Genomic DNA, 25,030 nt, shown 5'->3' with positions numbered 1-25,030 from the left:
CGTGTGAACAGCCAAACAGCGAGCCATCGCGCCTCAGTTGATGATGTCAGAGGAAAACTTCCAATCGGATCATATCTAACAAAATGAGTTTTGGTTTATGTTCTGAAGATGCAACAAGGCGTTATGCTGGTCTTGCCGTAACATGGCGCGCAAACCAAAAGACACACCAAGATCCGCTGTAGTGCTATCGGGACTACCGTACCGTACCGTGCCCCGCCAAACCGCTTAACGCGTTGCCTTCACATCAACCCTCACCAAGCTCTCCCTAGTAGAATGCCGGTGTCCAAGATGCCTATGGTCGCATCATGGCGTTTGCTGCAGAGATAGAAGGCCTTACTGGTGACCTGATCAAGGCACTGAGCCAGTCGAGAGCCACTGTGCGTTCCTTACCATCACTCCTAAGTCTCCAGGCGACTGATCATCTGATAGACTGACAAGAGCTTTCTTCGCACGCGTGATGCTGCTCTTCGGGCGTTTAAGACTAACAAGTTTCTTCGAACCAACCACTTTGAAGTAGAAAAGTCACTATGTGGACTTGAGGAAAAATTCCGCGTTCACAACAGAGATGCCCTTGCGAATGAGCTCAAGGCGCGCCTCGATCTGCTATCTCACCTTGGCTTCAAGTGGTACCCGGAAGCTTTACATCTATTACTAGAACTTTCAGATCAGCCTACATACAACACCAAGCTTGAGAACATACCACGCATCTCCGCAGACGACGATGGTGGACCCAAGCTACGATGGGAAGACATTGCCCAAGAAGATGGGTGGGCACAGGACTCGGACATCTGGGACTCCATCAACTACAGCGAAGGGTCCGGAGATGAGATCTTTGAAGATGATCCCGATGATAAGTCCGATGAGAGTTCGCATTTTGGTGGTGATGCCCCTTCTGGCAGAACAGTTCAAGATCTCATCATCCATCCACAAGACAATGACGCATTAGAGGCGGTCATAAAGCAGCAGAAATGGAAACAAGAAGAGCCGACACGAGACCTCAGTGGAAAGGTGCGCAAGATTGGCCTGTCGGAAACGCAGGCCCTTCGTGAAGTCTTGTTCATGCTTCACGGCCTACCCACCACATTATTCGACGCGGATGGCGCACCAGATCCGGCGTTTCAGATATTCAACATAGCATGGCAGACTCAGAAGTCTCTGCTGACAGCATTTTCTGAAGCTGGCGGATATATTAACATTCTGCGGCGCTTTGCGGCTCAAGTCGAAAAAGAGCCGCAGCTCCAAGCTCTTCAAGACTGCGTGGCGAAGCGGGTACGTGTGTTAGATGACCACCTCGTGCGCATCCAAGAGCGACTCGCTAGCCCTACCGACCAAGTCGTAGTCAGTCTCATCGCGGCCAGAGAGGAGCTGACACCCGTGCTGGAGCCGCTGTTTAGGTTGTCTGGAGTGATTCTAAAGGTGCAGCAGAACCCAACGTCGGATAATTTTCGATACCTTGAGCTGCTGTTTGACGAGTCGAGTATGGCGCAGCTGACTGGAAACCAAGAGCTCTACGAGTTTCTAGCACGCATATTTCTAGAATGCTTCATCGTCTACCTGCGCGAGATCCGCAGCTGGGTCCAGGAGGGTAGGCTGCTGCCCAGCGACGAGGCCTTTTTCATTTACAACGGCCAAAAGGATGTGCCATTGGGTGGCATCTGGCAGCACCGATTCAAGCTACGCCGGACGGAGGACGGACAGCTCCTCGCCCCAATATTTGTACATCCAGCTGCCGATAAAATCTATACGACAGGTAAGAGCATCGTCATACTGCGCCTCCTCGGTCGTCTCAAGGTCGAGGATACTCTGCGCAGCGACCAGGATCAGATTCTTACCTATGAGTCTATCTGCCCTCCCGGGTTCGAGTCGGCTCCGTTCCCGGACCTCTTTAACTTGGCCCTCGGCCAGTGGATCGACCGCACATACACGGCTGTGTCCTCAAGCCTCAAGACGGCCCTCTTTGACGACTGCGCTTTTGAGGCCGCGCTGCGCGCCCTGCATAGCGTCTACCTCATGGAGGATGGCGCTGCCGCCTCGGCGTTTTGCGAGCGTCTATTTGCTAAGCTCGACACCAAGGACGCCACTTGGCAAAACCGCCGCGTCCTGACGACATCCGCGCAGGAAGCGTTTGCGGGCACCGTCGACGCCAGCCGCCTGTCCATCAGCGTCGACGCCGCCGACGCTCGGCATGTGTCGGCCACGGAAGCGCGCAACTCCGTTACGGCCGCGCTGCCGCTCGTTCAGGTTGCGTACAGACCGGAATGGCCCGTGCAAATGATTCTCGACGAGCCGAGCGCCGCACACTACCAGTCCGTCTTTACTTTCAGCCTGCAGATCAAGCGCGCCGCGCACGCGCTGCACGCGGCCAAGCTCCGCGGTGACCTGAACTTCGAAAATGACGCCTTTGACGACGGCGCGCAGAGCGAGGCGCGCGGTCTCTTTTACGCTGCCCGCAGCAGCCTTGTCTGGTTCGTCAACACGCTGCAGACGTACCTCGTGACGGTTGTGCTGGTCCCGCAAACGGCGCGCATGCAGCGCGAGCTCCGCGCCGCGGCCGACGTCGACGGCATGATGGCCGCGCATGCCCGCTGCGTCAAGCACATGACGGACCAGCTGTGCCTTGGCGCGAAGCTGGCGCCCCTGCGGGCGGCGCTCCTCGAGGTGCTGAACCTTGGCCTCCGGCTCGCGCATGCGCGCGCCGAAAATGGCGTCGCGAGGATGGACCGAGATGGTGACGATGTCATGGGCGGCGCCGGCGACAGTTACGTGATTGTGCTGAGGCAGATTAGAGCAGATTTTGCGCGGCTGGTACGGTTCATATGCGGCACGCTGAGGAGTGTAGCGAGGGCCGTCAGCGATGAGTATGCCGTGCGGTGGGATGTGCTCGCCGATATGCTGCAGCCTGGCCATGGCGAAGAGATGTAGGTAGCACGTCATTTACCATGTTGCGATTACGAATATAGACAAATGAACGAGAAGTCGAGATACGACTTTTTCAAAATATGCTACTGCTGGTTGATCGCCAGCATGACAGTAATGGAAACATCAGAAACGTTACCTTCAAGTGTCTATACTTCATGGAATGCAAGACCCGTTCGAGAAAACTATCATAATAGGGAAAGAGATAAGACAATGCTCTAGTCATCGACTGTGGCGCATCACTGTACCGCCACGCCAACTGGCAAAAGACGAGGCATTGACCTCAATACGAGCATTAATCGACTAAATATGGCTTATGGAGTATATAGATGTTCGATACATTGATTTAGGAGGCGCCACGCTAAGGGAGGTGGTCACGCGACAGCGGAGGTGAGATTCAGAACGATCTGGGTGGCGGACATGGCATCTTTATTGCATAAGGACATGCCGTAGGAAATTAGAAGCCTTTTCTTTTATCGATTCATAATTTTGCGAATTTTTTCAGATGCCGAGTGGTGTAGAATCAAGCCGCTGGACAACGGGAAAAGGGGCACGCTGTGGAATGAACAAAGCCACAGAGAGCCAATTGTGTGGGGTTAGCAGAATGGGGCTTGGGGTCCAAATATAGCACGTTTTAGTGGTTGGAGGTCCTGTAAGAGGCAGCATAACACGCTCTCTCGTGACAAAATACAGGAGACAGGCCGCCTATATGTCCTTTGAAAGCCCCCCCTAAACAACGCCCATCGACGCAATACCAATGGACAGCAGTGCGTCGTCCCAAGTGGCATGGACCCGCTTTTTATTTTATTTTTTACCCTGTCAATGTCCAATCTGGACCTCGTCGTCGATCGTCTCTCCCCCTTTGCTTGAGCAAAGACCAGTTTGCGCTTACAGCTTTTTTTTTTCTTTTTTTTCTTTGCACCACACTCGCTTCTGCCCGTTGGTCTAACCTGTTCAAACAATCTCTGAATCTTTGCATCGATTTTCCTGGCTGTCTCTTACCTCTCAACACTCGTTTTCCTCACATTCATCGCCCAGGCGCACCAGCGCTGTCTCGGCCCATCATGAGCTTCTTCACGGCCTTGATTGGCTTCTTGGCCCCCCTCATGATCGCACTGTCGCCGGTGCTGTCCTACGGCGACCAGGCTCTCGCCATGCACCGCAGCAAGTCGAGTTCCGGCTTCTCGCTTGACATTCCGCTGATCATGCTCATCGCTTCCTTTCTGCGGTACGTCATCCCGCGACACGCTGCGCGCGCGCACCTCTCCCTCTCTAGGCTCTCCTCCCCCACCATATCGCCAAGGCTATCGCGGGCATCACCTTTTTTGCTCTCACGTGCTTATAAATTTGATTCACAGCATCTTTTACTGGCCCGGCGCGCGATACGACACGAGTCTACTTGTCCAGTCCGTCATCATGGTCGGCATGCAGCTGGCGCTGCTCAAAATCGCCCTCGACAACCGCCCCAGCCCGTCGTCCAAAGGTGGCGAGTCCAGTCAGCCCTTTAACGGCATGCAGGCCAACGAAAAGGGTTTCGTCGAGGCCATTATAAACTTTGAGCGACCGTACAGCTTCTGGCAGTGGAAGGCTGACAAGCCGTACGTCCCCGACGGCCAATGGAGGAAACCATCCCGGTGCGCTTCGACACGCTAACAGTACACTACAGGTTCTGGCAATTTCTCATGTACTTTGTTCTCGCCCTCTGCGTCCTCCAGCTCCTCTTCGCGCCGATCCACTCTTTCTACGGCTTCTACTCCGAGATGCTGGGTATCGTAGGTCTCTCTGTTGAGGCCACCCTTCCGCTACCGCAAATCGTCGCCAACATCCAGACCCGCGCCTGCAAGGGCTTCCGCATATCCGTCCTCGCCAGCTGGCTCATCGGTGACGCCATGAAGATGATTTGGTTCTTCACATCGACATCGGAGATTCCCTGGATCTTCAAAGTCTGCGGTGTCTTCCAGGCCAGCTGCGACTGCCTTCTCGGCCTGCAATACTTTTTTTTCGAGACCCAGGCCGGCGCCCAGCTGCTCCAGTCAACCCCGTTCGGCAACAGCAGCAGCAGTCCCCACGGTGTCCAATACCACCAGATGCAGCAGATGCAGGAAACTGGCTGGGACAACCACCCCCACCACCAGCCCGAATACAGACCCTCCATGCATGCGCCCTCGAGAAGCCTCACCCCTACGAGACGGCCTGCGCCTTTTAGCGATGACGATGCGGAATAGAGGCCCCATACGACCTGTCAATTAGTTCAGGCAAGCTAGCAAGTCGCCGCCGCTCCCCTGCTTTCACCCTCTGCATATTTGCGCGCCGTGTGAGATTTTGATCTAAGAGAACCAAGCGGCCATGAAAGATACTACTTGTAATTCATTAAATCGGCGTCTTGGAGAATTGGGAATAGTGGGCTAATTTCAGCACCCATTGATTTTCTGGGGTTTACCTATCATTATCAGCTGTAGTAGAGTCGCCTTGGTCAGACCTGGATCATGCCTGGAGCTATGGCGTTCTCAGTCGGAGCGAGTAGGGCGTTAGCACCTGTTATGAAGGGACACTAGGCGATGGGTATAGACTACACGATACACTGGCGTACTTTGGGGATTTCATCAATCAAAAATCCAGTAACTGTACACGGCGAATCCTTGCAAGTCTCCCAATTTTTACTTGTGTGTTACTGTAGCTTTGTCGCGTCGCTGCGCAGATGCGGCTCACTTTGCTTGTACTGTTCTATCTCATCAGCACCAAAGAGCACCTGGACCCAGAGGACCCAGCCACCTCACTTTAACATCGACACTCCTGAGCTACATCCTCACTGTTATCAAGCAGCGATTGCTTCGTTCTTGCAGTTTGACTCTTCCAACAGTGTCTTCCGAAATTTTCTCAATCAGACGCCCTTTCGTTGACACGCCAGTCGGAGATAGTGCACGTGCCAAGAAAAGCCGTCGCCGTTGATCCCGTCGCGGGACGAGCCGTTGCTAGCTTCCCGCCGACTGCGTTGTCCGAGCTTTTTATCACGACAAGCCGGCGATTTAAGCCTCAATCTACGAAGTACCGAGTGCTCGATTGACTTCATCATTGGTAACTCAACTGCTCTTAATGCTCTCGACTTCTGAAACTTACGCTAAGAAAGGAGCAATCGCCTCATTGTCAATCTGACGGAGACTCTTGTACAACGCCCGTTTGCAAAGCCCCGCCATCTAGATTGTATGAGACTATAAAAGATCATTCAGAATTCTTTTATTCAGCTTCGTTTCATATTTACAGGCAAGTCCTCAGTCTGACTGCGATGCTCAATTGCTACGTTTCTAGCTCTATTCTTTACACTGCCGCCCCCGAGCCAACTACCGCGAAAGCATTTCACACTCCCAGCGAGTGCTGGCATTCCCATGATGTTCTACTGTCGCAGGAAGCAATAATTGCTCGTTTGTCGGTCAGTCACTTAAGCGCAGCGCAGGAGAATTTTTGCCAGCTGCCACGTGCAAGCACCTAGCCAACACTTGCTGCAGCCCGCTTCTTTCACACCTCTCTTTTATCAACGCACGCCAAGAGCTTTACCTCTGTTTTCCAATTGACTCATTTCCATTATTTGTTCCTTTTATTTACCTTTACAAACGCCATCTGACCTTTTTCTCGTTGCAGCAAGAATTTCTCCCCGCATCGCACCACTTCCGCTGTCCAATTCCCGGCGCCAGATCATGTATTTGCTCTTCTAGAACCAGCTTCCCTCTGATTTACTAACTTCCGGTTGCAGAAACATGGCCCCTTCAGCCTCCAAAGCAAACTACAAGACCTACGAGGCCCAAGCTCGTCTGGTTCGCGCCATTGTCGCAGCCCATCCCTCAACTAAATGGAATTACAAAGGTAAAACATCTACTATTTGCCCCTTGCCCTTTTCACATATATGCGTGTTTTAGTTTCTGTCTTCGCGGCTCTCACAGGAAACGAGGATTGAGTTGGATAGTGATTGACTGTTGCTCGGCAGAGATTGCTGCCTGTTACGGTTCAGACATGACTGAGCATGCGCTCAACCACCGTTTCCGACACATTCGGGCGCAGACCGAGATTATTATGGAAGGACGCAAACTCAATCTCGACGTCAAAAATCTCACCACGGATGAGTCTTCCCTGCCTAAGACTGTTGGCGCCGTGGACAAGAAAAGTACGCCGCCAACGCTTTGTTCATCGGATCGCGACTGTTTCCTGGAGCCACCATCACAATACATGTTTTCATTCAATGCATCAAAAGTTCATGCGCTAACCAGCATTTCATAGACATTGCCAAGTATTTTGGTCAGTCCACCGGCGATGGCATTCAGTTCCAGTTCCGCACCATCAAGAAGGACGCCGATAAGATGCGCGCTACGGCGGATGGCGGTGGCGACCCCTCTACCTGTCTCGATTTAGGTACCTCCAGCGGCTCTTCCTTTACGCCCACCTCGACGCCCAAGACGTCTCGATCACGAAACGTTACCACGCCCTCTACCGCCGGCGGCGGCGGTAGCACGGCGAAACGCAGCCGCGCCGGTCCCCCCGTCGTCAAGATAGAATCGGACGACGACGACCTCGACTCGGAATCGACGCACAACTGGAGCGAGATGGAGTCCACGCCCTCGAAGCGGCCGCGCAAATTTGACGCCACTGGGGCCTCCTCAGGCCAGAGGACTGGGACGCCCTCGCGCCTCGCCGCCGCCAGAGCCAGCGCTACCATCGCTGACTCTTCGGCCCAGCTGCAGACGAGCGAGTCCGAGACCGAGACACCCGCGTTCTCCGTGCCCGAATTCTCTGCGCAAGCTTCCAACGGTGCCGGAAGCGCTGTTCGTCCCTCGTCATCCTTTGCCACGGCCACTACCACAGCCGCCGCTCCGGGCCGCTCCCTGGCGCAGCAGCAGCAGCCGCAGCAGCGTGCCACTCCCTCTATATTTGGCAACGTCTCTGAATTTCAGCAACCCGCGCCGTTGTCAGCACCCACGTCGACGGCAGCCGGAGTTGCGAGCAGCAACCCGTTTAGAACCTCGGGCACAGACGTGTACTTGAGCGGCGGCGGCAGCCATCGCGACTTTGGCACTTCGGCCGCAGACAGCGCATTCTACGACGACCATGATCCAATTGATGGCGAGTGTTAGACTCTCGGCACACGAGATGCTAATCTCTTTCTTCCTTCAGCCGTCTTGCATTTTCTTTGCTACAGGTCTTTTATACCCACACTATTCGCATTGCTGAGGAATCGATCCCTTACTTGATGTGTTGTTTTCAGATCCTTGCACATGTTGATGTCATTTCGTCATTGCTGCCTCTATTTGATGGCCTTTTTCAGAGTTTGGTTCTTCTCATCATCTGTTTCTGGATTTGTCTTTCTTTCTTTGCAACAGACGATAAAATTTGGTTTCTTAATTTCCTTGTTTCCTATTTTTCCCCTTTCTAGTTTCTGGAGTCAGGGACGACAACAAAAAACAGATTAGCTTAGTCACAGAACGGCACGGAAAAGGGATGCGATTTGGATGCTTGAGAGAGGGAGCTCTTCGGGAGCCATGGGAGCCACAGAGATGTCGGCAGGAGAACAATCGCGCAGAATTAGCAATTCTTTCAATGAAACACATTGATACCATGCATGGTACAATTATGTGAATGCTACATTGCATCCGCAACGAATAAAATCCTAATGTATGCCTCCTCCCAGAAACGGGGTTCCTCCCACCCTCTCGTGACCTAGCCTTTATACATGTTCTCAATTGGTATCTCTCCCTATTCCTTCAGTCATGCGAAATTTTCTGCCCCTCAGCACTCTTGTATAATCGCTACCTCTCAAAGGCAGCAAAGCCCTCTACGCGAGCAGCAGATCCCACAGAGCCTGCTGGTCCACAAAATCGTGGTGAATAACATTCACCAGCCAGTAGTCGTCGCGGATGCCGCTCAGCAGCGTCGCGCTCGGCGAGCCCTTGGCGTAGACGCGCGACCACTCGTCCCAAATGTCAAAGGCTTCTTCACACCACGCGCGGAACGAGACCTCTTCGATAATAGTCGGTGTCACGATCTCCTTGCTGGGGAAGACGCCCCACGTCACCGCGTTTGTGCTGGCTGCTGCCGTTGCTGCCGCCGCGCTACCAGAGTTGTCCGAGCTAACGAGGTCGCCCTTGGCGTTGCCGGCGTAGAAGCAAACGACTTCGCGGACGCCCGGCGCTTGCAGCCTGTCTTTCAGAGAGGCCCAGTCGGCGGAGGAGAGGAAAAACTCAACAAAGGCCTTTTGGAAGACGAAGCCGTTGGCAGGGCCCCAGCCAAAGGTGGGATCGGTGGAGCGGACGCTGTTAACGGCGGGTTGCGAGGCGACGGTCCACCAGCCGCGGCGGTTAAGGGCGGCGAGGTGCGTTGTGATAGTGCTCGACTCGGCGAGCAGCTCCTCTTCGCTCCAGGGCAGGGCGGAAAGCTCGCCGCGGACGTGGCGGACAAACATGTCGTCAATGTCGCGGGAGCTGGCCGGATGGCCCCAGAGGCGGACGGCCTGGGCGACCGACATGTGCAGGCTGACGCCGTAGCCATCAATCTCGCCGTAGGCGGGCGAGCGCGAGTCGCCGAAGCGGCCGTTGGGGAAGTCATCCCAGGTGGCCTCGCGGCCGAGCGCACCCTCGCCCTCAGAGATGGCGAGCGTGTTGGCGCGCGCGTTGAGCTGCGACACTGCCGCCGGCACGGCCGCCTCGGCGCCCGTTGCCTCCCACTCCGGGTTGGTTCGCCGCCCGCTACCGCTGCCGACGATAACGCGATTGTGTGGATCTGAGCCGACAGACGAGTGGCGCCGCGAGGACCGCGAGTGGCTGCGCTGCGGCGGCGGAATCGCGTGGCCGTTGACCTGGAGGAACGGCGCCGACGTCGGCCCAGCGTCGACAATGACAACCTCCTCCTCATCGGGCGCGTCAGGGATGAGGTGCGTGCGCTCAAGGATGAAGGTAACGGCCTTTTCGAGGTTCAGAGTGTAGAAATGAAAGCCTCGCGGGCGGCCGGGTGTCGTCTTGGTCTTGACAGTGCGAACCTGCTCGACGAGCTCGCTGAGAATATCGACGCCCACGGCTTTGACGCGCTCATCGTCGCCCTTAACGGCGTTGAGGCGATCGAGAAGGGCGGGCGGCATGGCGGCGTGGCTAAGCTTGGCGGTGCGCTTGATCATGGCGTAGCTCTGGATGGGCATCAGACCGGGGAGGATGGGAATGGTCTGGAAGGCTCCGCTGGGGTGGCCGCGCAGCGTCGCCTCAAAAGTGTCGTACGCCTCAATGTCGAAGAAGAGCTGCGTCATGATGAAGTCGGCACCGGCCTGCACCTTTTCGACCAGATACGGTAGGTCGTGCGCGAGTGACTGGCCAAGCGGGTGGCTCTCGTCGGCATGGCCCTCTGGGTAGGCGGCGACGCCGACGCAAAAGTAGTCGCCGTGCTTTTTGCGAATGTACTTGACCAGGTCAATGGCCCAAACAAAGGCTTGTCCGTCGGCAGCGCCGTCGTTGTCGGACTCGTCGTCGTCAGTGGTGCGGTACTCGTCTGTGCGTGGGGGGTCGCCGCGTAGGGCGAGAATGTTGCGGATGCCGAGGGCCTTGGCGTCTTCGAGGGCTTTGTCAATGAGCTTGCGACTCATATTAGTGCAAGTGAGGTGCAGGCACGTCGTCATGCCGAGCTCGCGCTGGCACAGCTCGGCCAGCTCGAGCGACTTGTCGGCCGTCGAGCCACCGGCGCCCCAGGTGACGTTGACAAAGAGCGGACGCAGGCCCTGTTCCATGCGGTGCAATCGGTCGCGCAGATTGGAGAAGCCCATGGCCGTCTTGGGCGGGAAGAACTCGAGAGAAAAGTACTCCCCATCGGCCGGCAGCGCGGCAATCTTATCTGTTATCCTTTCCATATCGAATCGATCGGATTAGGCTGCGAAGCCTATTTTGGGAAAGAAGAGAAGATTTCGACTTGGTGGCGAGTCGTCGACAAGTCGTCTCGTCGTTTTGGCGTTTGTTGCCGCCGATAGTGGGGTTAACTCGCAGCAACCGGAAGCGGGAGGCGACAGCAGCACACAAGGTTCGGGTCGTCGGCTTCACGCTGAAGTATGATTTAAAGGATAGCAGCCGTGCTGTAAAACTCGGAAAGAAGTAGAAAACCGAGAATTTTCATTGATCGAATTGAATGCGAAACCCCTCAACCGCCAAGCCAGAGGTAAAGCGGAAGGAGCCAGCCGCCTGAGCTTTTCGGAGCCCCACGCGGGGCGAAAGAGGTTTGGCGGGTTCAGGAGACGACTTGATAATAGGGAGCCGCCTCGTTGGTTGGCTTGCACAACACAAGGCCACTAATTACATATTGATAATTGATCGACATAAAGTTGCACCGATGGCGGGGAATTTCACAGTGGTCTTGAGCCCTCATCCGAGTCACCTGAGCGGTGCCGGAGTGCGGAACGACGGCACTCTTTAGCGGTCACGCGCTGCTAGATCCCTGCGCCACAGAACCACCAGCCGCTAACTAAACCATCGCACCACCCTTGAAAGTTGGCAACCCTTCAGCCACACTAGCAATAGAGTCAAGAGAGCTCCAACTTTTTACAACGGGCAAACTTCGTTGCTGTCACCACCATCATATCGCAACTTGAAAAGGCGTATAATATCTAATCGTATACGAGCGCATCATGGTCACATCATGATGCAGGTCCTCTACAAAAGGCAGCTTCCTGCGCGTGCAGCTGTCCTGCTCCGATCTCGCGTTGTGTCTTCTGGCGCCTCTCACCAGTCAATACTATTCAACAACCGATCGAGCGCCACCACGACCTCTCATTTCGGCGCGATTCCCCAGCTGCGGCGGTGTTATAGCCTAAATCTCACCTCGATTGACGCGAATTGGCGCAAGAACTGGCAAAATATTGCCGCCAATGAACCCACCCAGAAAGACCGTATCCAGAGTTCGACTAATACCAAATATGTTCTTCCCATGTTCCCTTACCCCTCGGGGGCTCTACATCTCGGTCACCTGCGAGTGTATGCAATTGCCGATGTCGTCGCACGATATCATGGTTTGCAAGGCTACGATGTGCTGCTGCCCATGGGCTGGGACGCCTTTGGTCTTCCAGCTGAAAACGCTGCCCTGGAGCGCGGCGTTCCCCCAGCCGGCTGGACCGAAAACAACATTGCCAAAATGAAGGAGCAACTCGGGGTCATGAATGGCAGCTGGGACTGGAGCAACGTGAGTCCTCCTCAATGCTGTCGATACTCGTCTAACACCATATAGGAGTTAGCTTCTTGCGACCCCGACTTTTACAAGCACACTCAGAAGCTCTTCCTTATGCTCTACGAAAAGGGCCTTGCCTACCAAGCCGAAGCCGAAGTCAACTATGACCCAGTTGATAAAACAGTCTTGGCCAATGAGCAAGTTGACGCCAATGGTTTCTCTTGGCGCTCTGGTGCCAAGGTAGAAAAGAAGCTCCTCAAACAGTGGTTCCTTCGCATCTCAGACTATCGCGAGGATCTTCTGCGTGGACTAGATACGCTTGCCAAAGACGATGCATGGCCAGAGCATGTCCTCGCACAGCAGCGCAACTGGCTCGGCAAATCTACTGGAGCCCTCATCAAGTTCCCAGTCATGGCCATGGGTCATGACATGGGCTCTGCTATTGAGGTATTCACCACACGCCCAGACACTCTCTTTGGTGTGCAATACGTCGCCCTTGCGGCCTCTCACCCTGTAGTCCAGCAACTTGCTGGGGCAGATCCTGAGCTGCGCGCGTTCCTGGATACCCTCCCTGGCCTGCCATCAGACTCCAAAGTGGGCTATCTCTTGCCACAATTTCGCGTCATTAACCCTCTTGCATATCACGACGATACCCCTGATGCTACTAAGGCGTCTCTGCCAGTTTTTGTTGCGCCATATGTGCTTGGTGATTACGGCGAGGGCGCAGTCATGGGCGTTCCGGGTCATGATGTTCGAGATCACACTTTTTGGAAGACGCACAACAGCGAACAGCCTGTCCGGTATGTAATCACAGAATCGCCTGATGAGTCTACAGCCGTCATTCCGACCGAGCCTTACGTGGAGCACGGCTTCATGACAGAGCATAGCGGACTCTTCAAGGGCAAGCACTCCAAACACGCTGGTGAGATTATGGTCAACATGCTGAAAGCGGCCGACCTGGCCAGCCCTGTGGAGAAATGGCGTCTTCGTGACTGGTTGATCAGTCGGCAGAGGTACTGGGGGCCACCCATTCCCATCATTCATTGCGACAGCTGTGGCAGCGTACCTGTACCAGAAGAAGCCCTCCCTGTGAAGCTTCCTGATGTGGAACAGCACTGGCAGGCTGGCAAGGCCGGTAATGCGCTGGAGACATCCCCTGACTTTGTCAACACCGAATGCCCCAAGTGCAAGGGACCTGCGCGTCGTGATACAGACACCATGGACACGTTTGTGGACTCGAGTTGGTATTTTGCACGCTTCGCCGATCCTCACAACAGCAAGGAGCTCTTCTCGCCCGAGTCGACCAAGGCCCTACCCGTTGATGTTTATATCGGGGGCGTTGAGCACGCGATTCTGCATCTCCTATATTCGCGCTTCATTTTCAAGTTTTTGGCTGGCACATCGTTGATGCCTCAATACACTGATGAGACTGCCGGTAGCGCAGAGCCGTTCAAGCGCTTGATTACACAGGGCATGGTTCATGGCAAGACATTTGTTGACCCAGCCAATGGTAAATTTCTGAAGCCAAACGAGATTGATCTGAGCGATGCAACTGAGCCCAAAATAGTAGCCACTGGCAGCCCCGCCGAGGTGCGCTACGAGAAGATGTCGAAATCCAAGCACAACGGCGTGGACCCGACCAAGTTCATCGCCAAGTATGGCGCCGACGCCACACGAGCGCATATGCTGTTCCAGGCTCCGGTAGCAGATGAGCTCAAGTGGGATGATTCCAAAATTTCGGGCGTTACGCGCTGGCTGCAGCGGCTGCACGACGCTGTGGTCAAAGTCGGAGCTGCTACTGCTGCGTCGACCGAGACTGCTTTGGACTATCTGCAAGCCAAGCAGGCTAAAGTTGGCAACATGAGCAAAGCGGATGCGAAGCAGCTAAGTAATGACATTCTTCTCTGGCGTGAGACGCAGCGCATCATCGGCAACATTACCCGCGCATACGACCAGGTGTACGCGCTGAATGTTATTGTGTCGGACCTGATGACGCTCACAAACGCGCTCGTCGGCGCCAAGGACGCCAGTGCCATGATCAAGTGGCATGTGGCCGATACCATGACAAGACTCATGGCGCCCGTCGTTCCAGCCGTCGCGGAAGAATGCTGGAGCGTTCTTCATCCTTCCGCTGGGTCGTTGTTTAAGTCGGCGAGCTTTCCCAAGATGGACGGGTCGTTGGAAATTCTGAAGCCCCAGTCTCAGACGAGTGTGATTCAAGTGAACGGCAAGGTACGCGGCAACCTGGAGCTGCCGGCACCCGAAGGTGGTCTTGCCGGTGATGCGCTCAAGGACTGGATGGTGGAGCAGATCCTGGCTACGGAGGAAGGACGAGCAAAATTTGGTCGAGGCCAATACGATATCAGCAAGGCAAAGCGGGCGATTGCCGTCTCAAATGGGGCGCTGATTAACTTTGTCATGTAACAGCATGTATTTTGTCATGTATTATTAGTCGGACGCAACGTGGCATAGAGAGCATGTAAGCATCGTGCATTATAGAATCAATTAGAAGCACTACAAGGCTAGCAAGAGACGTGTCCATCTCGTTCCAATGTGTCTATATCAGTGACTCATTATGAAAGAAGTCTTTTTGGCATGTATGTACAATATTCTATCACTGTAAAATCATGGTCCATTTCAAGGACCATTTAGTCGAGACGTCTCTCCTCGCCTGGCGGTAGCAGCCGCTCCGTCTCCGTTCCATCGGCCCCCTTCTTGCGATATAAAACATAATGCTGCAGAATAAACAGCAAATCAAAGAAGATGCTAATCTGGCCGAGGCCAAACTTGACCGGGTTGCTCGTAATGCCGCTCCAGTCGTGCTGGAGGTAGCTGTCGATGCCCTGCTGCGCGATGCTCAGCAAACCGCCGGTAATGTCCAGCAATATCTGCCAGATGCTCCAGCCCTCTGTGCTCTGATTTCGGATATTCGTCAGCAGCTGCGGCGTGTACTTGACCAGTGTGACCGCGATCTTGACGTAGCCGAGCGCGTAGACGACATCGAGGTCGCACCAGTCCACCTCGGGATCGACGTCGCGGCCGCCGGACCGCGCACCGAGAACGAGCAGAGCCGTGGCGCCGACGCCGACGAATGCGCCGGCAGTCAGCCCGAGGGCGAGGCGACTGGGTCGCGCGCCCGGGTTCACGTTGTTGTTGTGGTGGTGGTGGGTGGTGCGGGGGAAGCGCCAGAGGGAGCCGCCGACGAGGTACTGCGAGGCGGTGATGGCGGAGAGGACGAGGCCGTGCAGGGCAAAGACGACGTCGTTGAACTGTACAGTCGGGGTGAGACCGCTGTTGCGCGCGGCATACTGGCGGCGGACGGCGGGGGAGTAGTACAGGGCGATGTTGGACGCAGAATAGGCGGAGAAGCCTGGGGGGTGAGAGACGAAATTAGCATCAGAAGCAGTTGAGTGTGATTTGGGGGCAAAGCGAAAGAGCCCCGGGAGGGGGAGCAGGGGCTTTCTGCATACCGAGGACGTTAAGCCAGGGAAAGTCGACCGTGGTGCCCGTCGTCGAGCGCCGCCGGAAATTGAGCAGCGCCTGCGGGTAAAATGAGAGGCTCCAGAGGGTAAAGTAGATCCAGCCAAAGCTGGCTGATATAAAGGGCAGAAATCCGCCGCCGCTGTCGTCCGTACTAGTCATGGTTGCGGGCGAAGGACGGGGGGGGGGCAGCGAAGTCGGTCTCGTGAGCAAAGCGATGACGAGCTGCGACAAGTCTGCGCGCCAGGCCTGCCTGCCTGTACTTTGGAGCGGCGGGCGCCGAACAAAGTCTTTTTAACAAAATTATAAAATAGGAAAAGGCACTCAAAGGAGCGTCAGTGCGACGAGGAAGCGCGCGTATAAATTGAAGAAAAGGGAGCGTGGTGGTCTCGAATCGGGCCGTGGTCAAAGTGAAGAATTGTTGAATGTCTTGGGAGGGTCATGCGGGCTTGGTGTCGCGATTCGGTGACGAAATGACGGGAGCGCTTCCGCCTGATGTGGCGCACACAACAACTCGGCGGATGATGCTCGAGTTGCTAATAAGAAGAACCTCTTATTAGCCTAGCCCAGTACGTCGAGCGCCGAGTCATATTCTGGGGACATTTTCACAAACGTTACCGGTACAAATTATTCGAATCAGACTGGAATGTCGGTTTCAGCCCGACTGAGACGCCACGTCACCGATACTTGCACGGAGTACAGAAATTGAAAGCGGCTGTCTGAGATGGAGTCTAGTTTTGCATGCATTCAAGCAGCGCAAACATAAAAGAAGAAAAAGGCATTTCGAGTCTGCCAGATAAGTTTGATGTTGACACCTAGTACATGATCGTCATGGTCATGTTTGCCCCTCCACGGCATCGTCCAGATGTACCCCGGATTCTTTGGCGCATGTACATGTAGTATGGGCGCCACATCCCCGCCACACTACACAACTTTTCGTTGTTCCCGTACAGTAAATATCCATGAGCATGGCAAAATAACACAATATGCCCGTCCCGAAAACGAGACCAAAAAAAATATTGAAAAGAAAAAAAGAAAATAAGGACAGAGCAGGAAACGTTCGAGTCAGACTCCTTAACCACTCGGACACTCCGCCTATACGACGGAGACAGGACTCGAACCTGCGCGGCCTAAACCATCTGATGTCAAGTATTCCTTAACCACTAGGGCACTCTGCCTTGTTTGCGCTTGACTTATTTGCAGTCTTATAGCTAGCGCAGGGTCTGTAGCGTGATGTTCAGATTCTGGGAAACGACATTTCTCTAATAAGAGATGAAATTTCTTATAAAAAATGCATAGTCGGTTAAATGAGATAAACTTGGTACGCCTGCAGATGGCAATGTGTCAAAGCATGCAAGATGCAAACGAGGGACAACTGAGTTCTGTTGATACTTGAAACTCTATATACAGACCGAGGCATCTCCAGCAGACCGATATATCACGGAAGCCCTATCCCCATGTCCCGCTCCCTCACCCGCTCTGCGAAACGCCCGCACAAGACCGTCGCCAGGTCTCCATCGCCCGGTTACGAACCAGACCCGGGGCCTCTCCATATCCATCCCACTACTGCCCACCCACGCGCTCGTCCTGCCCGGCGCACAGTAGCACACCGCCCACGACACCGCCTCCTCCTCCTCCTCCTCCTCCTCCTCCTCCTCCTCCTCCTCCTCCTCCTCTGCGCCACCGCCGCACCGCGCCAGAAGATTCGCCGTCTCCAGCACCGGCAGCCGCGCGAGCAGCTGCGCAAACGCGCTCAGCAGCGGGCCCATGGTCGCCTCGTCCGGCATCGTCGTCGTCGTCGTCGTCGTTGCCTCGCGAAACAACAACGGCCGGCCCGGGGAGCGCTCGCCGTCGTGTCGCGCCACGCGCCATCCCAGCGGCGTGTCGAGGTCGATGGGGGGTAACGCGGCGTCGCCTCCAAAGTAAAACTGCCCAGCGGGCGTGAGCAGCGCCATGCCGACAGTCAGGTTCCGCAGTGCCAGCCAGCATCCCGCATCGCCATCCTCGTGCAGAAGCGACGGCCCCACGACGCCGGCGTAGCAAAATTCTGTGGCATGCGTCGTCGCCGCGCGCAGCTTCTTGTAAAGGTCCTCGTAGCTGTTGGCACCGACGCCACTCGGCGCGCAGATGCACAAGCCCAGCCGCCCGATTCGCAGCGTCAGACTCACCTTTGTGATGCGCCGTCTTGGGGCGAGCTGGTCAGCCAAACAATCGGCAAAGGCGTCGCGCGCTGCGTCCCGGACGGCCTGTGACGCAATCTGCTCCTCTGCGTAGTGCCACAACACGGCCTGTAGGTTGGGGCAGCGCGCCACCAACTGCGCCTGCTCGGTGAGATGTAGTTGCAGCACGTTGCGCCGCTTCTTTTCCGTCGTCGGCCGCGCCGGCGTGAAATCTAGCGTGCCGACACACGGCATCGCGCCCAGCAGGGGCTTGCCGGGGTGGTGGCAGTCAAAGACGATGCCTTGGCACGTGCGGTGCCGTAGGTCCGGATGCCCGGCTCGAAATCGCAGCGTCAGATCCACCACCGCGGCATTTCGGTCCTCGCCGCCGCCACCGAGAGCATCAAACAGAGGCTGCAGGGCGTTCTGGCGGACGCCGAGACCAGTCCAATGCTCGTGTGTGAGGGCGAGGACGACGGTGAGCGACCGCAGGTAGGCGCGGCGCTCGGGACGGCTCTGCAGCGCGGATCGGAGATTTGCAAGGCCGGAATAGCCGAGATGCAAGTTGGCGTAGACAATGGGCTCGATGGCACGCTGCCATCGGAGAGAAATCGTGGCGGCGGACGCGCGAGTCCAGCACTGCGTCGAGGGCTTGGACAGCGCATTTCTTTGCTGCTGCGTTTGGAAACTGTCCTTTCCACGACGCATCTTGCACATTAGCTTCTTCGCCATGCTGGACTTCGTGTCCGATGTACTATTGCCTGCCGCTGGGAGGCCGGTCATCTCAAGCTTCTCCTCGGGAAGCAGCGCGGCGATGCGGTCAATGATTTCCTGCGATAGTCGATCCATTCTGAGCAGCAATTGATGGAGTGCATTCTCTGATGAGCGGAAATGCTTCATAGACCAGTTACAATGGCATTTTGGGCCAAAGCCCGATTTCGCGAGGAAGCTTGCTCTGCCGAGGTGATGCCCAGACAAGACAAGAAAACGAGGCGTTGCGGCTAGTCTGACGCAGCGGAGCCGGGCTGTCAGCCTCAATTCCACGATGGGCATTTAATCTATCTCGCAAGATTGGACCAGCTTGTTTTCTCCAACTCTGGTTGCATTCCAGATCGGCCTAGCCGTGAATATTGGTCACGCCAACGGTCGCCTCCACGATTCCTTGATAGTACCAGTGCAAGAGACGAGCCACTGTGAGTTTAAGAGCCATAATAAGCCTCAAGAAGATGAAAACATCGCAAAGGCCGGTGTGAAGAAGTTCCAGTGAAGCAAGAAAATTCACTGGATGAAATGTTACCAGAGCTGAGGATGAGCTTGTTCTTTTAGATTATCCATGTGCTCGATAATGCAGGCGTGCTTTGACTTATGCGCTCTCAGCGACGCCAAAACACTTGGCGTCATCGTTTTGTCAGTATTATTTCAAAAGATGGGCGCCTTGATATCATGATCCAAACCTCGTCGAATCCTCGGCTTCTGATAAGCATCTATAATACTTGGTAATAGTAAAAGCGGCCTACGTATTAGGAGGTACCTCGCGACGCATGTGCTGCTTCCCTGTAAACATCGAGCTCAGGCTCGAGAGCATTGTCAGTGCCAGCTGCGACATAATGTCAAAGTAAAATTCCAATGAGCCATCATCTCGGTGGTTCCGACCGTATCGCCGTGAGGCCTGCGGATGAGCATGGATGTTGAATCGTGTGAAATCGACGATTGCCGTTGCTGTGGCTCTGTGCGCCGCTGGCACTAACGTCGCCAATGTCTCCATGCCAGGTAGTTTAACTTCTTGGTTTTTCTTTTATTTTATTTTTTTATTATTTTTATTATTTTTTCATTTAGCAATTTGCAGTTTACGTTTTGCAAGTTTGTCTACTTGTTCAGAACATCCTTAAGAGAATGGTCTTTTTTAATTCTCCCCGTTGCGCAAACATCCGGCTATTTCACCTCAGCACCGCCCTCAAATCGGCCCTTTCCAATCCACCGCCATCTTTGCCATCAAATCAAACGAAAAGCTTCTCGTCTCGCCACCATCATCTCACCGAAAGCACGCGCAACACGCCATCTACTCCCGATCGAACTTACACAAACAGTGGGGTTGCCTCAACAGGCGTCGCTCTTTCGGCGATTCGGAACATGCATTTAGAGTATTCTTTCTCTTAAAAGGGGGGTTGCCCATCTCCAACTGTAATTAGTGGAATGACAAGGTCCAGGTTTTCTTGATGATACGGTCAAAACATTTCCAAAGAGAGGCTTTGTCGTGATTGTGGTGCGTCGTCCTCTGGCCCCGAGTAAGTGTGTGGCGTCATCCTGCTCGGAAATGGTCAGGCAAGACGACAAGGCTCTTATCAGAGCTCTGCTTTCATTTCTCCTCGCATTTTATATATCCCTTGAAGGGGTCCTCTGTGAAAGCGGATTTGGTATTGATCCAGGACCACACAAAGACTAATTACATGGTCGTCAATCCGCATCTTCCTACTGCCACCTTTGCTCGCAGCAGTACTCCACTGCCCGACGCCATGCCGGCCGACCCCTCGGCACCCTCGGCCGCCTCACCGCCACCACCGCCTCGCAGAACCAGCTTCATGGTGCTTCCCCCCGAGGTGCGTCTCCAAATCTACGGCTACCTCCTACGCCTCCCACCCCTCACCGCCACCACCACCACCAACATCGACGAGCCCCGCGTCTCCGCCGGCATCCTGCGCACCAGCCAGCAGATCCACGCCGAGGCCGCGGCCGTGCTATACGGCGACAACGTTTTCCTCGCACATCCCTCGCTGCTTGCCGACTTTCCGCGTCTGCGCCGCTGGTACACGCCCGTCTGCGCCGCCGCGCCGCTGCCGCGCATCCGCCGCTTCCACCTGACGCTGCGCCTCGATTGCGACCCCGGGTTTGACCGTCGCCGCGCCGCCGCCGCGTTTGCCGGCGCCGAGGAGCTGCACATCCGCGTCGTCCAGACCTTCTTCCTCAGCGCCGGCAAGGAGAACCTGGCCACGCTCGAGGACGTGCGTGGCGTGCGGGGGCTCACGATTTGCGGGAGCACCACGGGCTTCGAAAAGTACGTCGAGTGGCTAGCGCGCTTGATGCGGAGCCCACCGGGCACCAAGGCGATGCCTTTCGCGGAGTCAGAGGAAGAACACGGTGATGCTGGTCGGGTGATTATGGCGAGGTGAGAGACTGGAGTGTGCCATTGGGCCTTGGGAACGAGCGCTATGTCGTGTCGCTCTCGGCCCGTGTGAAAGAACACCGGGTGCACATCAGTCGCCCAGTCTCGTCGCCGAATCGATGAAGACGAACTCACCGGTATCGCTTTGCCTTGATGACAGGGATGACTTGGATGCACTCTAAAATCGACATAGGGCCTAATGGTGTCAATATATGAATGTGCGATCTCAGCAAACGGACACAACAAAACGGCCAGGATTCTACTACGGATACCTCTGTCTCATACACCCAGCTCCCCATCTTCTTCCCGGAAGCCTCCTTCCACTATCCCGCATCGCCTCCCTCCACCAGCCCCGCGTCCATGATAGCTGCTTCTCAGATACGAACACTCCTCAAACGGCCTACGCCGGCTCGCACGCTATGCCCTCTTGCGGCTTCTCCGTCGCGGGGCCGCAACGACTCGTGCGGAACAGGGCCGGCGCCGCCGGGTTTTGGGAAGTCACACAGATCTGGGAAGCGCCAGACGGGCATAGTCTCGCTCTCTCGAAACCTTTCAGTGAAGAGATTGGTGTGTATTGTCGTCACAATTTGCTCATCAGTCATTTAGCTTTCTTAAACAAGTGTAAATTGACGGGTCCCCATATTCAGACTGCAGCAAACGCAAAATTCTCCCAGAACCTGATCTTTATAGATATATACATTGTTGGTGTACCCGCTGGTCATGACAATCGGCAAGAAGCGGCGTTCATCAACGACATAGGTTCAGGCAAAGGAGTCGTCACTCGCCTAGCAAGTGTAGAAGATAATTTATATCAGAGACAATTCACATTAATCCACTGTCCATCTGGCAATTACACGACTGGCAGACAATCCGTCACCCAGCTTCCATCATCTCAATTTCGTAATATGTTTGTTTTCTCTATCCATTCTCTGATTTGTTCTTCTCTCGCCAGTCTACCGATATATCCATTTATCAAAAATTCTTGTCGCTTTCCTTCTTTTGTTGTACATGACTCGGTGGCTTGGGCATTGGTAAAAAAAGGCGCGCAAAAACAGAACCTAGCAGAATCTAGCAAGGGAAGAAACGCGCAACAAGAGAGACTGAGAGTACGGGGGGGGAACTGTAAACATCGGGTGCGCCGCAATGCCCTCTTTGTGTCCGAGTAAAAAAAAACGCCGTTGTAAAATCAGATATGATGCAAGGATAAAAATATAAAGAAGAAGAGAAAAGACCATACTTTGCATCATCAATGCCCAAACAAAGGAAACAAATCTCCAGTTCATCTCTTTGCACAACCATCTATCCCATGAGTTTTCTTCTTGCCGTCGCGCAGAAAAAGAAACAGCAAGGTCTTTTTGCTATCAAGTACCTTTCGGGTGAAAAGAAATGGATTCATTGAGACGCGCCGCCACCGCCGATTGCGCGAGGCAGAGTCTTCCAGCCCTGCTCGTTGGGAAGCTTGGCGCGGCCAAAGTCCTCGTCGAGATCGAGGATAATCTTGAGCGCGTTGCGGCTGCGGCCAAAAGGAGTCGTGTCCTGGACGGGGGCCGTTTCCGACGGCCCGCCAGTCATCTTAGGGAGCTCGGCCTTTTGGCCGCCGGGCATAGGCAGGACGTTTTGTAGGAATTCGTAGGCAGCGAGGGTGAAACCGAATTGAGGCGACGAGCGGAAGATGCGCGCGGGGCCGCCCTTGAAGAAGGCCCTGAAGCCCTCCTCTTGCCAGATGGTCTTGGCGGCGTGGCGCAGGCCAGTGTACTGGGCCTCGCCCTTGCGGGCTTCGACCTGGAGACGAGTCTTGATGACGTCGCAGGGCGTCGTCAGGTAGGCGGCGGGCATGCCGGCAATGGCACCGGCGGTGAGGAGCTGCAGGATGCTCAGCTTGTGGGTCGGGCTCTCACCGAAAAAGTCCTTCTTCAGGTGGCTGTAGGTCGGGAAGTAAATGGCGGAAAAGGGCACATCGCGGAGCAGACAGGCAGAGGCGCCCTTGTAGAGGCCAACGAGACCGAGATTGCGAACTATCCACATGGCAGAGCGCTTGGGGGCGCCATCGACAGTCTTGGCGACCTCGCCCTGGACCTGCAGACGAATCTTGACGATTTCGAGAGGGTTGGTGAAGACCTGGATGCGTCAGCTAGAATTGTACGAGGAGCAAGCCTCTGTTACTTACGACTTGGCAACCACCAGCACTGGCGCCAGCAAAGATCTCAGCCCAGAGGTTGATTTCGCCCTTCTTGTTGGTAAAGTGGCCGCGGACGAGGTCATTGACAGTCAGCTTGATGGCCTTTTCCGGAGCGACACCGACCAGCTGGGGTAGGACACCAGAGTAGAGACCACGGAAGCCCTCATTCTTGACGACCTTTTGGAAGCAGTCAATCGAGTTCTTGTACAGACGCTGGCCAGGCTGGGCACCACGCTGGTTCTGCAGGCGGGTCTTGACCAGATCAATAGGGTAGACCATAAAGGCACCAAAAGCACCAGCCAAACTGCCGAGACCAAAGTTGTAGGCAGACTGGGCGATGCTGTGCAGGATACTGCCACCGGCGGGCTTGGTGGCCTTGACAATGGCCGTCAAAGCCTCGTCGAGCGACTCGGCCGGGGTCCTCCACGAGGGGTCAAGGACCTTGGCAAAGTCGCGCAGGCCGAGACGTCCCGAGGGCTCGTCGAGGCTGGCAAAATGGAACAGAATGTCGGCCTCCATCGGGGTGAAAAGGGAAAAGCGGGTGACCTTGGCGGCCTCGTGAAGGAACTCGGTGCGAGTAATCTTGCCGTCGGAGCTACCGCGGACGGCGCGGCGGATAATCTGCTCGACCAGATCCATCTCCTTAATCATGTTCTGGAAGGCGCGGACGTTCGCGTAGGAGATCTTGGTGCCCTTGGAGATGTTGCAGAGGGTGTGAAGGTTGTTGAGGAGGTGGTCGGAGAGTTTGTGCTTGGAGGTCTCGAGGATGATGCGCTCAAACTCGTCGGGCTCAATGTAGCCGTCGCCGTCCTTGTCGAGGAGCTGAAAGGCCTGGCGGATGCGCTCGCCCTGGAGCCCGCGCAACATTTGGGAGAACTGGGGGTAGTCAAGGTTGTGGCGTTTGGAGCGACTGCCAATGTAGAGCTTGGCCCATTCGCAGTCCCAGTCAAAGGGAATGTTCTCGGGGCCCTTGTTGAGCTCGTAGAGGCGGCGAAAGTCGTCGTATTTGACGTTGCCAGTGCGCTCCACGTCAAAGAGGCGAAAGGCGATTTCGTACTCGGCGTCCGGTTTGGCAAGGATGTTTTCAAAGAAGTGCCAGTCGCTAAGGGAGACCCTGCCCTGGCCGTGACGGTCGGCGACGCGGAACAGGATCAAGTACTGTTCACGACGGATTTTGTGCTACGTTGGTAGACGATCAGTTAGCAAGACGTGTTCAATCGTGGAAATCCTTTTCTTTTTTTTCGGTGTCCTCTCCTCGCTTGCGCGAATTCTTCGTCTGTAGAAGCACCGAGTGCACGCGACTCCCTGCGCGCAACAGCAAACGGGGCAATGACTAAAAGACGGTGACGAGAAAAACAAGGAAAGCCTTACAAAGTCCTCATTTTCAGGAGCCACGGCATTGATGAACTCGTCCGGACCCATGAAGAGCTCGCCATTCTCATCCTTGACGGCCCTTTTCGTAAAGCGCGCCTTGCTCTGGGAGGACGGTCCAGCGACGTCGTCGGAGCCGAGGACCGTCTCCTTAACAGCCTCCTTGACTGCGGATGCCGTTTTCGCCATGACTGATGTGCCGACTCTCAATTCCAAAGGAGTTGTAAGGATACAAGGATAAAAAAAAAATCGCAATCCAGGGAAATCCGGGGTACGGACGGGAGGGGACGGGGGAGGAAGAGAGAGATCGGAAGGGGGCGTGGAAGATCTGGCTGAGCAAACAAAAAAAAAGTTTGGTCAATTGGGGGAGAGGAAACAACCTTCAAACGGCGTTTGGGGACAGAAATTCAGAGTACCAAAATCGGGGACAAGTCGGAGCGCGCGGCGGACCGGTAATGGCTCGGGAAGAGACTGGCTGAGCTGGCCAAAAGGTACCGCGAAAGTACCTCGTAGTGTTGCGTCTAATGAATGCATAATAAGCCTGGCCCGTTGTTCTAAACCTTCCATCTGTCAGGTACCTGGACCCGG

General features: G+C 55.2%; 9 protein-coding genes across 9 annotated transcripts; 5 read left to right on the top strand and 4 right to left on the bottom strand.

The window, feature by feature from the left end:
- Positions 1 to 305: 305 nt before the first annotated feature.
- Positions 306 to 2,922, top strand: BBA_00841 (Spc97/Spc98 family protein; the record flags this gene model as incomplete). The annotated part of the gene is made up of 2 exons (XM_008595938.1): positions 306 to 377; positions 430 to 2,922. The coding sequence occupies 2 exons, from the start codon at positions 306 to 308 to the stop codon at positions 2,920 to 2,922; spliced, it is 2,565 nt and encodes an 854-aa protein (XP_008594160.1).
- Positions 2,923 to 3,980: 1,058 nt separating this feature from the next.
- On the top strand, positions 3,981 to 5,141 carry BBA_00840 (PQ loop repeat protein; the record flags this gene model as incomplete). The annotated part of the gene is made up of 3 exons (XM_008595937.1): positions 3,981 to 4,144; positions 4,275 to 4,514; positions 4,583 to 5,141. 3 exons carry the CDS (start codon positions 3,981 to 3,983, stop codon positions 5,139 to 5,141), a joined length of 963 nt encoding a protein of 320 aa, XP_008594159.1.
- A 1,527-nt stretch (positions 5,142 to 6,668) lies between these two features.
- On the top strand, positions 6,669 to 8,036 carry BBA_00839 (uncharacterized protein; the record flags this gene model as incomplete). Its single annotated transcript, XM_008595936.1, has 3 exons — positions 6,669 to 6,774; positions 6,896 to 7,072; positions 7,186 to 8,036. 3 exons carry the CDS (start codon positions 6,669 to 6,671, stop codon positions 8,034 to 8,036), a joined length of 1,134 nt encoding a protein of 377 aa, XP_008594158.1.
- A 698-nt stretch (positions 8,037 to 8,734) lies between these two features.
- On the bottom strand, positions 8,735 to 10,789 carry BBA_00838 (methylenetetrahydrofolate reductase; the record flags this gene model as incomplete). The annotated part of the gene is made up of 1 exon (XM_008595935.1): positions 8,735 to 10,789. The coding sequence occupies one exon, from the start codon at positions 10,787 to 10,789 to the stop codon at positions 8,735 to 8,737; it is 2,055 nt and encodes a 684-aa protein (XP_008594157.1).
- A 779-nt stretch (positions 10,790 to 11,568) lies between these two features.
- On the top strand, positions 11,569 to 14,517 carry BBA_00837 (leucyl-tRNA synthetase; the record flags this gene model as incomplete). The annotated part of the gene is made up of 2 exons (XM_008595934.1): positions 11,569 to 12,108; positions 12,154 to 14,517. The coding sequence occupies 2 exons, from the start codon at positions 11,569 to 11,571 to the stop codon at positions 14,515 to 14,517; spliced, it is 2,904 nt and encodes a 967-aa protein (XP_008594156.1).
- Positions 14,518 to 14,741: 224 nt separating this feature from the next.
- BBA_00836 (Cystinosin/ERS1p) lies at positions 14,742 to 15,735 on the bottom strand (the record flags this gene model as incomplete). The annotated part of the gene is made up of 2 exons (XM_008595933.1): positions 14,742 to 15,463; positions 15,564 to 15,735. 2 exons carry the CDS (start codon positions 15,733 to 15,735, stop codon positions 14,742 to 14,744), a joined length of 894 nt encoding a protein of 297 aa, XP_008594155.1.
- A 1,238-nt stretch (positions 15,736 to 16,973) lies between these two features.
- On the bottom strand, positions 16,974 to 18,581 carry BBA_00835 (uncharacterized protein; the record flags this gene model as incomplete). The annotated part of the gene is made up of 1 exon (XM_008595932.1): positions 16,974 to 18,581. The coding sequence occupies one exon, from the start codon at positions 18,579 to 18,581 to the stop codon at positions 16,974 to 16,976; it is 1,608 nt and encodes a 535-aa protein (XP_008594154.1).
- Positions 18,582 to 20,245: 1,664 nt separating this feature from the next.
- On the top strand, positions 20,246 to 20,899 carry BBA_00834 (uncharacterized protein; the record flags this gene model as incomplete). Its single annotated transcript, XM_008595931.1, has 1 exon — positions 20,246 to 20,899. One exon carries the CDS (start codon positions 20,246 to 20,248, stop codon positions 20,897 to 20,899), a length of 654 nt encoding a protein of 217 aa, XP_008594153.1.
- A 1,385-nt stretch (positions 20,900 to 22,284) lies between these two features.
- Positions 22,285 to 24,631, bottom strand: BBA_00833 (putative mitochondrial carrier protein ARALAR1; the record flags this gene model as incomplete). Its single annotated transcript, XM_008595930.1, has 3 exons — positions 22,285 to 23,010; positions 23,060 to 24,250; positions 24,443 to 24,631. The coding sequence occupies 3 exons, from the start codon at positions 24,629 to 24,631 to the stop codon at positions 22,285 to 22,287; spliced, it is 2,106 nt and encodes a 701-aa protein (XP_008594152.1).
- Between the last annotated feature and the right edge of the window lie 399 nt (positions 24,632 to 25,030).

This window comes from Beauveria bassiana (genome assembly GCF_000280675.1).
Source record: "Beauveria bassiana ARSEF 2860 unplaced genomic scaffold BBA_S00002, whole genome shotgun sequence".
Classification (NCBI taxonomy): Eukaryota; Fungi; Ascomycota; class Sordariomycetes; order Hypocreales; family Cordycipitaceae; genus Beauveria; species Beauveria bassiana.
This window is presented reverse-complemented; position numbering and strand designations above follow the sequence as displayed.